The sequence below is a fragment of the Rissa tridactyla genome, chromosome 1 (genome assembly GCF_028500815.1).
Source record: "Rissa tridactyla isolate bRisTri1 chromosome 1, bRisTri1.patW.cur.20221130, whole genome shotgun sequence".
Lineage (NCBI taxonomy): Eukaryota > Metazoa > Chordata > Aves > Charadriiformes > Laridae > Rissa > Rissa tridactyla.
The window spans coordinates 205475543-205491388 of record NC_071466.1 but is presented as its reverse complement, the minus strand read 5'-3'; the positions used below and the strand labels follow the sequence as shown (position 1 = coordinate 205491388).

The following is a 15846-nucleotide window of genomic DNA, read 5'->3' as shown; positions in this document are numbered from 1 at the left end:
GGCCTCTGGAGGTCATTTATTCCTGATCCTGCTGTAAATGGATCCAACTAGACCAGGTGGGTCATGGCTTTGCCAGCTGAGCTCTGACTGTCTCTAGGGATGAAGATTGCACAGCCTCTCTGGGATCCTGTTCAAGTGTTTGACTAGCCTCCCGATTAAAAAATAGTTTCCTTGTATGTAATCAGAACTTTACATGTGCCACTTGTCCTGTCAGTGCACCTTTGAGAACAGCTGCCCAATGTCTTCTCTTCTGTATCCTCCGATCAGAGTTACAGACAGCCGTAAGGTCTCATCCAGCCCCAGCCTTCTCTTCTTGTGACTGACCAACGCAGTTCTCTCTGCCTCTCTTTCCACCTCATGTGCTCATGGTCTTGGTGGCCCTCACTGGCACTTGCCCTAATGTGTCAGTGTCTGTCTGGACTGGGGAGCCCAAAACACAGATCTTTGGACGATGCCATTGGAATAAAAGCATTGTGTTGTGAAGAAAACATAACACCAAACAAGATAAATAAACCACTTACGTGAAAAGCTATCACAGTGTCTCCAGAGTGGTTTTCCATAGCTAATAGGAAGGCTGTAGTAACTGTGCGGGTCCCTAGCTCTACCTTTTTCTTTGAACAGTCTCTGGGGCACCTCCAAGTATTTTTACCTTTTCCTGGTACACCTTCTGCTTTCTTTTTGGCTGACTTCCCCACTTGTAGTTGTCTTCTGTCACCCACCTCTTTATAAAGTGTGTTGTTTCTGAAACTGAATTGAATATGCAATAGGCAGCGTCGCAGAGCCTTACCGTTACCTGCACTGGCCCCAAACTCGCCCCAAGCCTGTGTTTTGCAGCTTCTGTGATAGCTGAACCAGAAGAGAATGGCTCACGGTGTCCAAAAACACCCATGACCCCTCTGATCTCCCTCGGCATTTTGTGTCCACTGCCCCTTTGCAGTATTAAAACACAAAACCAATGAACTAGATCAAAATGACAGAGAAATAAGAGAAAATCAGGCATGCTGAGTGAGACACCCTAAAAGGAGGTTGAAGAGCAACTCTCTCCTCTCCCTCCTTTCCAGGCAGTATCAGGCCAGCAGCTTTCATTGCCTTCCCGAGCTGAAGAAACTCAATGCGCCACTTTCAGTCTTTTGAACGTCTCTTTCTTTCCATCACTCCTGCGACTTGGCTGCCAGCCCGCTCTGGCTGCACAGAGCCCCCGGCCTCCCCCCACGGCTGGATCTTCCGCTCCAGAGAGCTCCCCTGGGCTGAGCCTGCTCATGTGCTCCTTGGGGAAGAGCCAGCTCTCGACATCTCCTGTCCTCTTCAGGAGATTCAACCCACAGGAGATCTGCTGTGTCGCAGCCGCAGCAAGGTAGCCTTTCTCCCTGCTGGCCAATTCCCTAAGCTCTGGAACGATATAATATATGGCATCTAGGCAATACTAAAAAAAAAATAGCCAAATTAAAGTGGTCTGTTATTTGCCAGTAATGCTACTATGGGGTTGATTTTTTTTTTCAAAGTGAAAACGCTGAAGATGGTTACAAAAGAGGCAGAGATGCACAGCTGTAACGCCTGCACCGCCACAGCAGGAAAGGGGAAGCGAGGAGGGGTGCAAAAGGGACAAAATTAGTGAAGCAAGGAGGGCTCCTTTTCAACCGCTGTGGGAGACTTTTTTAAAAAATCTAACACTGACACAGTGTAGGAACCACACGAAGACAAGGCTGTATCTGTTTTTATATTAGGGAGGCCTGCACCATTGAGGAATGTGTGCACAATTTATATGAGCTATAAGCTCTAAGCTATAAAATAAAAATCAACTCATCCAAGTCCAAATTCCTGTTTTTCATGGAAACTGCAATGTATGGCGACTGTCTGAAGGATGTATAAGGGGAGCTGTTACTATTTTTTTGGAAACTTAGGCTGTCCCATGCCTGGAGCTACAGTTGATTAGTTTGCCAGAAACAGCCATTCATTAATCATCAACACATGGCAAAAGAAGTCATTTATTTAAGATATACTGTACTATGATAGAGTCTGCTTATTTATTTGTACAGTGTCTTAAGCACGTTGATGAATAAACGCATTTCAGCAAATAATTACATCTTTGGCAAAGCAAATATCTGTTGGTGTAAGTCAGACAAAAAGTACTGGCCCAAACACGTGGCTTGAGCAGCACTGGAATATATAATTGAATCCTTGCCCAAAGTTTCAATCCCTTTTACTAAGAGGGGGGTAGCTGGGAAATACAGTTCTGCATCACAGTCTGAATCCTGAGCCATTCCAAAATTCAGGAATGTTTGACTGGGTGCATCATAATAAAAAGCAGAGCTTTTGAAAAAGACTTTTTGACATGAGGTTACAAAAAACAATCAAGAGTAGCAAGTAATGGAAAAGAAAAATTTAAACATGGGAGAACTGTTTATAGTGCAAATGAAGGAGAAATTAAAGAGAAGAGGGAAGTGGAGGCAGGCAGCAGATGGGAAGGGGAAAAGCAGAGAGAATCCTGCAAGCGTGCTCCAGGTTAGAAAAAGTGATAAGACTACATAAAATCTGAAGTATTCTGAGGTCTATGTCAGCTGCAGTAGTTGTGTCTTTTTATGGCATCCACCTCAAGCGCAGACGATGGCTGGAGCGTGGCACTGCAGGAGCCTCCGTGTCCCTTTGGAAGAGCGTGTTACAGTCAGTGAGAAGACAGAGCTATGGTATTTTTGTTGCTTCTTCAAGAGAGAACTTAAGAGTAATTATTCTTAGTCCTTTACCAAATCATACGTAGGCTGTCTTCATTTACGATTACAAGTGTGTTGGACTCCCAGATCCTTCCTGCCTTGAGGCGTGAATATTTGGATAATATCTAAGAAATTCTGCTTTTTCAAGAAAACAGACTTCTTGCAATCTCCTTTCTAACTAACAACAACCACCAGAAAACACAACAGCAACAACTACCAACAAAAACAAACAAAAATCAGAACGTTCTCTAAATGTCAAATGTATTGCAGCTATGAAGACCTGATATAATTTCCATTTAAAACACAAAAATTGCAATAGTATTTGTTGATGAGTCACTTGTTAATAGAGTAGTCATGAGTTTAGAAGAATTGTAACTAGTTTCATATTAGTGCAGAGAAAAAGACGGAAGCATTTAATTTTGCTCTCAAAGAACAGCTTTTGGTAGGACCAAGCTGTTACAGACGCGATGCAGTTTGGTGAGAGCACAAAGCTGCCTGGCGAGGGCTTCTCAAGGCAATGGCAGATTCCCTCCCTCATTTTGCACCCAGAAATGTTACTGGAGCCACACCTTTCCCAGCACTGCAGCTGACTTCAAACGGTATCTGTGTTTTCAAGCTTAAGGAGAATGTTTTCCAGGGGAGAGAAGTGTATCTCTGAAGATGCCGGTGTGTTATTTCTTCTAGGCTTAGTCCTAAGTGAATCATGACCAATACAACCTTTTCCTACTGAAACCACATTGTAAAAAAATAATTAGCTTTCTGTTCCTCTAGTAGAAGAAAGAAATTGTACCAGTATGGTATACTCCTACAGGTAGGTTATCCACGATTCTTTATGGCATTTAGAAACAGGATTAATTAAAAGGTCGTTAGCCCCTGGGTACAGAAATATGCAGCAGGATATCAGGCCATAGAATCTTCTTCTTCTAACATTTAATAAACCTGGAACCAGGCTAGTATGTTGGCAAATATAATCTCAAATGCTACCTGATACTGGAAAGAATGGACAATTTATACGGTCGTAACTGTTTCCTATGAAGCTGCATTGGACTGAAGCTTGAAGAACTTTGTGGCTCCATATGTTTTCTATTTTAATCTAACGAAACAGTAAAAATAAAACTTTGAAAAAGAATGTGACACAACACAAGAGATATGCCTCAGTGTTTGCAAGGCTCAGTCTATTAAGAGATGTCTGCTAGGACTGGTTAGCTTTTAATAATAAATAATGGGGAATTCCTTTGGCAAAACCAAGTATATATGATTTACAGATTTTGTAGGGCAACTTTAAACTAAAAACATATTTCTTCGATTGCTTAGTTAGAACCTAAGCCACAAACATGTTTAATTCTCCAGATTAATCTGATTTTTACACAGATGTCCTCTTCCGACTCCTTGAACAGGGAAGGAAATGCATCTGAAATGTATGTTTCACACCTGCAAAACATAAATTACACGTGAAAACAGCCTTTTCCTCTGCATTCTGTGAAAATCTAAGAACCCAAGTCAGGTGCTAAGCGTTAGTCTGAAAACAGAGAATGAAGCCCTGTTGTTCAGTTTTCTGACAATACGTTGCTTGTTATTCGTTACTAAAAACATACAGGTTGTGAATGAAATACATAGTTCTATCAAAATCTGACGTGACATACAAGTGACAGTAGTGTCATTGCTTTTGATGTCATTACTGAAAATCTGCTGCAAGATGACTAACAGTGTAGCATCACTGCCGTATTTTACTGTGCTTTTGATGCAGTTATTGGCAGAAAACAAATAGTTTTTATCATCCTTCGCAATATTGGCCTTGAACTACAATAATTATTATTTTTTTTCCAAAGTGTGACAGATACAGGATGTGGAATATATCTGAATCTAACTGCAAACTCCTTTATTTTCTGCATATCATTCCATCTAAATTTAGAGTCTGCATTGAAAAGCCACTCTCATCTTGATGTGGTCAGTCTATTCTGCAGCCCGTCTAGGTCTAGGGAGTCTCTTCAAACCTGTTGGAAGGAACAAACAAAAAATCTTCAGTGCTGAATTGTTCTACATGATCGACCCGCCTGATAGTTTTTATCCCGGACTCAAATGGCACGGGTTAAGAATTTCCTATCATTGAACACACGGTGCAAAGGGTTAGAGACTGAGGCTGGCAAAGAAAAGAATCATCCACCGTCACATACCAGAAAACCAGGCTCAAGAAAGTAAAATTGGCAAAGTTTGCCTAGTTCTAAAAACCACAAAAAGGGCAAAGATAACACTGGGTGGAGATGTGTGTCTCATGGTTGCTTTTTGTTTTGTAAAGATCTATAACTCTCCAGGGCTTTCTTTACAGTAAAAATAACTGGTTGGGAAATTCCTTGGCTGAGTCAGAAGGGTTTAATCAAGACGTTTGGAGAACCCATAGCATACGGGACTCTGAGGCAGAGGCATAATCCAGGGTCATCCTGCAAAGGCTACGATAATGCAAACAGTTTTATGAGAAGTCAGGTCAGCTCTTTGATCATGGCTCACCCGGCATAAATTGGAACTGAACCCACAGGTTTGTTCCTACTACATCTCACTTCTACGGGAAGGTGTATAAGCAACCAGAGCCCAAAAGGGATGACACGCTGTTTAGAGCCCTGAACAGAGATATGAAGTCACAGAAAAAGCAAGTCAACAACAGTAATCCAGGGATAAAAGAAAACCCCTTGAGGTTGAATATGAGAAAAACTCTAAATCAGAAAGTTATGAAGAAATTAATTGTATTTGCAACATCTTTTTTCAGAATGAACAGTGCAGAACATTTAGAATAATTTTTTCAATTTGTACCCTTGCATACCAATCTTTCAAAATGCTTTCTGTATCTAACAAGTAATTAGAAGTGGAGGCTTTAAGATGGAAGTTCTGAGCTGACATTAAGAAAACCAAGTCGGAGAGAAGTAAAGAAAATAAAAGTAATGACAGCAGAATTGTTTGCGGTGAGACAGCTAGAGGGAAATAAACCAAGGAGGGTTTGGAAAGCATGAAGCACACTGGAAATATCTTTGAAGTTATTAAGCATCTGCATTGGTCTTGTGGTCTCCACAGTGACTATTAAACCCTGGAATGATTTAGCACAGAGCGTGCCATCTACAGTGGTCCTGTCAGAGTGGGGTTAGAGCTCTCCTAGGGTGGGTACTTTCTATATAATATAGTATTATGTATTTTTTACTCTTACTGAAATCACAAAATTTGATTAAGTTATATACTCCGATATATCAGCCATGCTTAAACTTTAGTTCTTTGCCAAATAGTTTCAGTCCCTTTGGCGTGTCTGGCCACTGTGCAGTTCTGGGAGTACGGCACCTGGTCTGTGATGCTCTTAATGCCCATGGAAGGGTGACGGACATTAGATCTGCATCTTGGAGACTCACAGCTGAAAAATCATGTCTAAACCTGACCAGAACTGACTGGCTTTTAAATGCCGTGGGGAATCAAGAGGCTGGGACAATTTACACCAGTAGGGAAGCTGGATTACCTTCTGCTGGATGACCTGTTTTTTCCAATTGTAGATACGTAACAGGTATGTTTCACTTGTACTTCATGGAACTACGCTTATGAGACCTTGACTCATTCGCTGTAGCCATGCTGCATTTTAAGCACGGGCCCACTTCAATGGTCAAAATCTGCTTCTGCCATATACTGACATGCAGTCATTGGGGAACAGGCTCCCACAAACCCTCGGGGTGAGATCAAGTACATGGTGCGATGGCTGAGAGCGTTAGGCCCAGTGTCTTTTTCATGTTCCCATGTGCCCTTGGGTGAGATCCTGTGTCTGCAGAAGCTTCCCTGAGAGGACATTGTCTGCCATAAAGACAGACGGGGTCCCTATTTCCCTTCACTTCTGGCTGACAGTAGAATATGGAGATACCCACACCAGGCCACAGGAATCTTGAGGCAGCAATGTGGACACCCCCTAGATAAAGGACCAAGATGGCTCAAGCCAGGCACCTAGCATGGCGCCATGATGCCAATGAACAAACAACCTCATGGTTTTGCTTTTACAGCCACCTCTGATTTAAGATTAGGCAATATCCTCTTACTTGGTCGTATTTCTACAGTATAGTTCTTGAGAATCTGGAGTTGCTTACAACCTTTCCAAAGATATTTCAGTGCTTTGTCAGTAAGATGAACGCAACCCGAGACATCCAAGAAGTGGAAATAATGGCAGGCTGCAGCCAAGTGTGGGATACAAGTATCAGTCATCTGTAAATGAAGCAACAAGACATGCAGAAGTTAGATTATTGAATAGTCGAAAGAAAAAGACACAGAGCACAGTTTTAGTGTCTGATTTGTGGGAAAACTATGTTTTAAAATACTTTGTGGAAGTAAAATTTCTGGCACAGCAGAATTCTGAATTTCTGCAAGAGGCTTTACAGGAACATAAATTACGTATCACATAAATATCAGGAGCATATTGGGTCATAGCTAATTGTGATTCCAGCACAGTCTAAAATATTGTGGGATTTTTTTCACCTAATCAGAATGGTTTAACTTTCCCAACCTCATAATTTTGCATGTAGCACATATAAGCCTTTAGCCTGACCCGCTGTTGCACTGCTCTCGCTAACCTATGAGGCTGCACTTAGAGTTTGGTTATATCCATTTTGCATCTCTCAGTTCTCTATTACAAATGAGTGTCTCACACCAAGACCTTTTTAACATACAGTTGGTTTTCTTTAGCTCTGAAGTAGAACTGCTTAGTTTCACCTCACAATTCCATTTTTCTAAGCTGATATTCATTGCCATTAATGCTGCAAGTTGCATTTAAGAAACACATGAGACAGTCGTTAAGGTGCATGAGCAGTCGTGCAAGCTACTTAATTGCTCCACTGACTTCAGTGGAAACAGTCACGAATAAATTATGTACATTAATTACCTTGTTCAGTCAGGACCAAAAATCAAGAGGGGACATGGTAAAGACCTTTAAAAGACACTTGATTAAAATCAGCAGGGTGAGATGATGGCAAGAGAGACGAGAGTTTCACGTGCATTAAAGAGCCAATCTCATGAGAATCTAAAAGGGACAAGTAGGCAAGATGAAGCTGGGACCTTGGGTTGTGGAACAGAAAATTAGCCCACTGTCTCATGGTAGGGTCCTCCTGGAATACAGAGGTAATTCTGTGCTTTGCTTATTCCAAATTTAGCTATATGCTCAATATTAGATCTGCGATAGATTAGTAACTACATTCAAATATTAATAAATACAGTAATATTCCTATTGAAATAAACCAAAGTTGCTGACTGAACTCAGTAATCGGTACATCAGATTACTCAGTAATCTACATTCATCATACACTGAATCCTATTTCTTTTAGAGGATTGAGTTACAGAATTCATTGTCCATCGAACAGTGTCTTCAGAACTTTGCTACTGAAATAGCTGATTCATGCATTTCACCAGAAATTTATTTTCAGTTCTTGCTATATTTTCTCATGTGTAGGATATGTTTCCCACAGCAACTTCATTTTTTTCCTATGAAATGAGAATTAGTCTTGAAACAGGCTAATTCCTCGGGTAAGACTCAGAACTGCACCGCTGAATATTTTAGTATCAGCATTTGCAAAATGCCTTGGACCTGTCCTAGGTGTATAGAAACGTGACGGGGGGCTCATTGCACTTTCACTGAAGCACTGGAGTTTGTTCAAAGACAATTAATTTGCCCTGGTAGATATGATTAAAGTGATAAGTTCTTCTAATTTTAGAGTAACCTGCATAGCACATGTCAAAACATTCTTAATGGACGTGTATTTATATATTGATTTTTTTCCATGTTTTCTTGCTACGATTTTTGTTTAAATTCTTTTTGTTTATATAATATAGCAGGACATGACTGTCAGACATATTAATATATATCCTTTGGAACAGGTTCGTTCTTAGTTTAATCTCCTGACCATTCTTAAACTGTCTCTGAGTGGAAAATATTTCCTTACTATGCAGCTGGATCCCCTCAATTTACACCAGATTGCCAAAGTATTTGAAAGACCCATTAGTTTTAACAACCACAGGTGTACCCATCTCGTTTTATGGAGTTGCAAGCTGGACTCAAGTCAAAAAAAGACTTGTAAACTTGTGTGTAGGTTTATTTGAAAGAGTCTTGATGTTCTTTTCTGAAAATAGTAGGGTATTAGCAGTTAACAGATTGGCTTTATAACCGTTTAAAGAAAAGATACCATCTAGGAACAAAGCATTGGAAGGGGATTACTAGGTCGCTAAGTCTACTTCTTGTTCCCATTCGCAGAAACTACAGAAAATGACCCAGTTCATTCCTTTATCAAGAGCCATCCTAACATTCCTTAATACTTGGCCCCTGTCTCCTCTCACATGATGCTGTTCTACAATTCACCGCTCTGATAATTAGAAACTCTCCCATTTTCCAGCCTAAATGTATCTACTGCCATTTTATAGGGGTTTATAGGGGTCTGCTTGCAAAACTACCTAACTTCAACTGCTTTGGGAAGATCTCCACGCCAGCTGTGATTATCACTGTTATTATGGACAAATAGCTTAATGTCTATCTAAAAGCAAAGGATACAGGAGACACAGGTATATAATAATTCATGCTGGACAGTAGGTATCTGTAAGATATAAAGCAAGGGCTATTGTAAGACACAGAGCAACTTCCTTGGCCTGCCAGATCTGAGAGACAGCCTGTGGGTTTTGGCCTAGAATCTGAGAAACTTAGGAACTTTTGGAAGGCTAACAAACCAATCAGAATGTGTATAATTTAGGGCTGGCTAACTAGTCGGCCAGGTCAGTTCAAACTAGTTGGCCAGGAGGCTAAGGTGTTCAGCCACTGCAGTGAATAAGAGGATGTGAGGAGTGTGTGGAGGGCTGAAAGGGTAGTCAAGGGTGATGGAGATGGGTGTTGGAGGGGAGAAAGGCAGGGACAAGCAATGGCTGTGGACTTATTGTGGAAGGAAACAGGACATGAGCACTACAGCAGGAAAAAGCGGGGAAACTGGTCCAATGAATACGATGAAATTTTAAAGGATAGTTCAACATTAACTTTTCTAAAAGTAGTACTGAACTTATATATTCCCACTTGATGGTGATGGAAGCAACACTACAACAACTTTTTCCATGAATGAAAATACCAAGAGTTATTAAAACAAAGACACCACCCTTTGGAAACACCCGAAACACCAGAAGCTGAGAGAGTGTTTGCAGGAAGTATCACTAAAGGCCCTTCCATCTTCACCCTTCCCTAGACATCAACCCCTGGAGAGACAAACTTTTACCTGATCCAGCATGGACACCTTTATGTTGTAACTATAACCATTCAAAGAATGCCAAACACTCTCAAGAGCCAAGTCTCAGAACTCAAAACTCATAGAAAGTCAGTTAAACTCTGATTTCTGAATTAGTTGAGTTCATTGCAGAATTGTGACAGGACACAGATGCCAGCAGGTCAAATTTCTGAATGAAATCCGAAGTACTTCTTTGCACAAGCAATCCCAGAACTACTGCCCCATTTCTTATACATACCTTTGGGCAACCCGCTCTGTTGACAGATGTGAGTGTGCGGCAGTGAAATGCCATCGCTGTCACAGCTTCATCCGTCAGCTGAGGGCAGGAAGAGACGTGGCAGTGTTCCAGGTGTTTTGTGCCCTCGCAGAACTCCTGAAAGAGCGACAAACAAACCAATCATTCTTAGGTGACATGCCTGCTCTATTTTTCTCGATTTATGATACATTTACAGCAATCTTTTGATCCACCTCAGGCGCTGCAGTTTTCTAGGTACCCTTTATTAGGAGTGAAGTCATTCAGCCGTTGGCTGTGAATGTCAATAGAAAAAGAAGAGATGCATTAAGAGGCTATCTTCCATTGCTTATATATTATACTATGTGTTCATTAGACTAACATTCAGGTAAGTTTCACTACACATTCAAATATGTTGAATTTGGGTTCTTTAAATTGAGCACAACCCAGAACCTAAAGGTTTGTGCTTAAAGGGCCAGCCCCAAATACATTTATTCTTCTACTCTCCGGAAACGCACATTTTTGTGCATATTAACTTTTCTTCTTATTTTTTGCAAAAATGAACAAACAACTGTATCTGTATAAATTACATTATTTTCTTGGAAAGAACTGGGTAAGGATGGCAGGAGTGTCACTTGGGAGTTCAGGGTTCTGATCTGCGCTGTGGAGCTCAGGCCAGTTAACTGTGGCTGAGGAGCCATGTAATTCCTGCCGTGATTCCTGTTGACTACAATTTCTGTCCTCATTTATAGACCAAATACGCACCTGCAGATCCTACTGACTTCAACTACAGCACCTTTGTGACTCAGGTGTGTTAGCTTTTTCGTACGGCCTGTAAAACAGATCATTTTTGAAAATAACAGACCAAACTGTTCGGTGACATTTCCCAGCTTATAAAATGGAGTGGAGATAACTTCATACATTATGAAATTGCAAGAGCTGTTTACAAAACATTTTGGTGACCTGCAGATGGCAAGTGATAAAAAGGTGTAAAGGCAGTATTATTGTTACTATTGTTATTACTACTGCTATTGTTAAGACATTCCAGTTTCTACATGAGTTCTACACTTCCTTGCAAAGGGACAATTTGATCAACTCCATGTGTTCATTTATTTTTCATCTTACATTTGATAGTTGCACCGCTGACAGGCAGCTGTATGAACAAAAATGTTTGTCAAAATGCACTTTAAAGTGTGTAGTTTAAATAGCATCAGAGAATCCCACATAAAGCTTTGTTTCTCATGGGTAGTTACAACTTTGGCATACTACGCACATTTATTCTTTGCAACGAGACGCCTATGAAAGCCCACAGAGATTTTCTCCTTTGCACTCTGGAACTTTGTTTATCCTTTGGCCTGAATCTTTTTCAAAACTGAAAATATTCGCTTCTAAGCTTCCAAAGAGACAGAGAAGGTAGACTGTAATTTGTGTTTGCAGAAACCTTCTCTTGAAGAGCCTGTAGATTTGTTAACTCAAGAACGAATCAACCTGAAATGGTATTTCTTCATCTAATGGTGCCATGAGGTGAGCATCACACATTTTGCTGCTCAAGCAAAGCTTTTAGCTTCAGTGAGAATCTCTCCTCTCCTGTGATGTCCAGCCTAAAACGATGGTGAGATGCCTTAAATTTGTCACTGAGCTCATCTTCCAGGCCTGCTTATCTTGGCCTAAGGCCAGCGTAATTTGCCATTTACTGGAATGGAAATTCTACCTCTACAGGGGAAAGAAGGAAATACTTATCTAGTACTTATCATTCTGAAAAAAACTCCATAGTAATCAGACTATTGCCTTTAACTCACAGCTATTTTTCCTCATGTAAAACAGGAACTCAGGCACTAACACACGGTGATCACTGGGAAATGTTAGCTCTTTGATTACCCAGAAGTTTGTGATTGTGCGTGATTTTTGTAAGTCTTATATAAACAGATGTAAAGAAACAGCTTATTAAGTCTGAAATCTGTTTCATAGGTCGGAACTTTAGAACTTTTCGTCTGTATCCTCACTCAAGCTTCATGTTTTCTGTCTATCAGTATAGCTGCAGCAAGGCAGTGCTTCTTGGCCTTGTTTTATTTTACAAATAGCAGGATGGGAAAGCTTTAACTTAGGACTAGTTAGAGTGGACAATTCTGAATTTATAAAAATTGACTTGTGTAACATTCCTATTTCAGTCTTAGCTTTACCGGGTGTTACCTGCAACGCAGAAACATTCTAAACACAGTGGGGTTTTTTTTATGTTTTTTATGCCATGCGTAGGAGAAACTGCACACCCTTCAGAATTAGGCCTCAGATGTGATGACTTAATCACTGCATTCTCAGCTAGGGTATGTAGCACAGGCTGAAGCCAAGATTCCAGTGCCTGTGAGATACGATTATCTTGTTTTTACTGGCATAGTTTGTCTGCATACATATTTAAAATATCCTTCAAAGTTAGTCTCAGAATTTGCTCATAACTTTAAGTCTGCCCCTACATTATTTTGCAAATAGCACTAAAATTATACTTGCAATCAATCAATCAAAGGAAATCAAAGAGAGCTTTGTTTGCCCTCTTCATTTCTGTATCCCTGGTTCTATGCCTATAAAGAAAATAACAGAAGAGGTTGAGAAGGTAAAAAATGTTTGAAAAACATTTAGACACTACAAAGAATTGAATACCATATGAAGGAAATAATAACACCATTTTCTAACTTATTTGCACAGTTTTAATTCTGGGTAAATAAGACCTGAAGACACACACAAGCACCAATGAAAACATAAAATACTAAATTGCTGCTCATTAAGTGAGCATCATCTGAATTATGAATGAACAAAGATCCTATTTATAAAGTAGGTGATCACATAAGCATTTATATACTGTTATAATGCATGGGAACGAGTAAATGAATTAGCACTGTACAGTCAACATTATTTTTGGCATTTTATAACTTTCAGCAATTTACCTTAATGGTGCTAGTAAAGCCCTCCTAATATACATCTTCTTTTCACATAATTTAAACGTTCTTCATATAATCAAAGGATAACGAAGATGTGCAGCATGCAGTGGGGTTACTCTCTAAAAATTTTCCATAATATCCATAGATTCAACTTACAAAGAAGGACCTGCCATTTCGTTTCAAGTTACTTCCTTACCCCTTCGTTTTCCTCCTGCCCTCCCTAGATCCATGACAACACGGCTTCTGTAACTCCTACGTGTACTCCCTGCTGTGCTTTCTTCCTCAAAAAGTTCAAATTCGTATGGCAGACACAGAAAGCATAAACACTTCTTTTTTCAGTCTTTTTTTGAACTCCATGTAGTGAGACAATTGAAATAGTTTCTTAGCCATAAGCATAGTGCAATGCAGAAGTGAATACTCCCCTCTGAAAGCAGCAGCACTAGCACTGCACGACTTCCCATGATGTGCACAAGATGTACATACTTGGTCATTGTTTCGGTTAAAAACATGGACCTTTACACAGAACATTCATGAAAGGCGAGTCAGAATTATCCCTAAAGAAGCGAATCCTAATGGCCTGACGTGTATGTTGGGTAACAAGATTCAATCCAGATGTATCCCTTGTGGTGCAGCAACAACTGACTCATTCTTACGCTATATGGCTATAAAATGATGGATGTTGGAGCTTTATAATGGAAAAAATGTAGAAGCTGAAGACTGGGATTACGTGATGGCATTGCCTGTACCTGCAGCCTTATGATCTGCAAGTATTTATGGGCATGAAGTTTTTATCATTAAAAAAAATGATTTAAGTGTTTCTGCTATAATTGTTAGGAACAATTCTCAGCTACAGAAAAAAGTGCTCTTATTTGGATGCAAATCCTCTCTCCGTCCTAACAAGATGGATGGTTCTTTTTTTTACTGTAAAGTTATCAACTAGTGTTTCTTTCTTATATTGCTCTGAAAAACAAAGCTGTTGTCTGTCAAATCTCCATGAGGATTTAGTTAAACTTCAAGCAACCTGTGATAAGGAATTTCACAGCTTAACTATACATTTTGGAAACATCTCCTTTTCTTTGTTCATGCCCACTAGATAATGTATGGAAGGGAACAGCGAGAAGTTGATCCCTATCCACCCTTTCCATGCCACTTGTGACAGATCTCTGTCGTATTCCCTCAGCCATCTCCTTTCCAGACCGCAGGTTCCTTGCTTACTTATCTGTTCCTTTTATGGAGATCGTACCATACCTCTGATCGTCCCTATTACCCTCGCTGAATCTTTTCCAGCTTCCAGTGCAATGCTTTACCCATAAAAAGAATTACAGTAACACCAAATAACTGATTTTACCAAAACAAGACAATGAGTATTAATAAATCAGAATTTAGTATGTAGTTACTGCTGTGATGATAGTGTAAGTCTAATAAATATTTGGATGGCAAGTCTCATTGTTGACTTTAATTTAAAAAAAGCAAGAGTCAGTAAATCAGAAATAGAAAAAAAATAAGCATTGTAAAATGAAATGAAAATACCGTATTAGTATTAATATTTCTATGATAATTGCTGATTATTCAAAGGAGAAAATATTTTCTCACTGTGTAACTTCATAACTTACTATCAATGCAAATAACTGCTTTTGTGGCAAGTTCAATTTTTAAGTTGCCTTTCTACAAATTAACTGATTTCCTGTCCGATTACTTTATAAAGATTATTGACCCTGGGAAATTTCTAAGTTCATAGGCTAAGTTTAAGATCACAACACTAAAAAATACACATTTTAACCTAATCTTTTTCTTTTAAGAACGATATCTAGCTTTATATTTCACAGATGCAATATTTAAATTTCAAAACCACTGTATATAATAATTTTCTAAAGAAAAACAATGGGAAAAGTGAAGTTTAGTGAGATTCAATAGATGTCTTGCTGTGAGCATGATGAGATGTTTAGCATAAGAGATCAATATTTCAAACATATAGCTTAAAATACATTTAGTCGCTTTTCTAGCAGAATAGTTTCATCATTAGATATGAATAAATTATGCATTTGATGTTTTCATAGGACATTTTTTAAAGGTTTTCTTCAAATAATGACACAGTGCAATTTGTACTATTTTTCCCATAAAACAGCTAAGACATCAATCTGGAGAAGATGCAAAAGCATTCCTTATTGAAATATAATTTGTTATTTTTAATCATAGTAATCATACCATTTATGCTGGTAAGAAATACGCCTTTAGACATATATTGAGATATATTTTGTATCACCAAGAGATAATGATGTGTAGCAATATATCAGCAGCACGTGAGGAACCAAGTGTAACACGTTAAAAGAAATTCAATTACCGCATCGAGCTGGGCTTGCTAAGTCATCTAAATATGGCATTCAACAAATGACTGACTAAGGAAGCAGAAAGCAAGACCTGAAAGGCCACAGCAGCAATGGGAAAAGTATGAAATTGGTGAAGGATTTGTAGAGCAAGAAAGAAATGATAGTACAAACAATTTAGACTGCAATTTGCACAGTCCAATTCAGTAGAAATTAACTCTCGTGTGGAGTGAATTTCGGAGTCAAGCAGAGGGCATAATTCAAGACTCATGAAAATTCATGGAAAGAATAAGAAAAAAACGTGAAGGAATGAAAGAGAAGAATCATTTGTGAGAGTGTAGAACAGTGTAATGAAGAAAGAGTAAAATAAGATCAGTTTTGGACATC

The 15846-nt window shown here is 39.4% G+C and overlaps 1 protein-coding gene across 1 annotated transcript in view; it reads right to left on the bottom strand.

Annotated features, from left to right (window-relative positions):
* The window catches only part of FBXL13 (F-box and leucine rich repeat protein 13), a 38766-nt gene that overhangs the window by 358 nt on the left and 22562 nt on the right, over positions 1-15846 (bottom strand). The window contains 3 exon segments of the mRNA XM_054203265.1: positions 6767-6791; positions 6794-6929; positions 10212-10346. Of these exon segments, the coding sequence (XP_054059240.1) occupies positions 6767-6791; positions 6794-6929; positions 10212-10346 (296 nt within the window).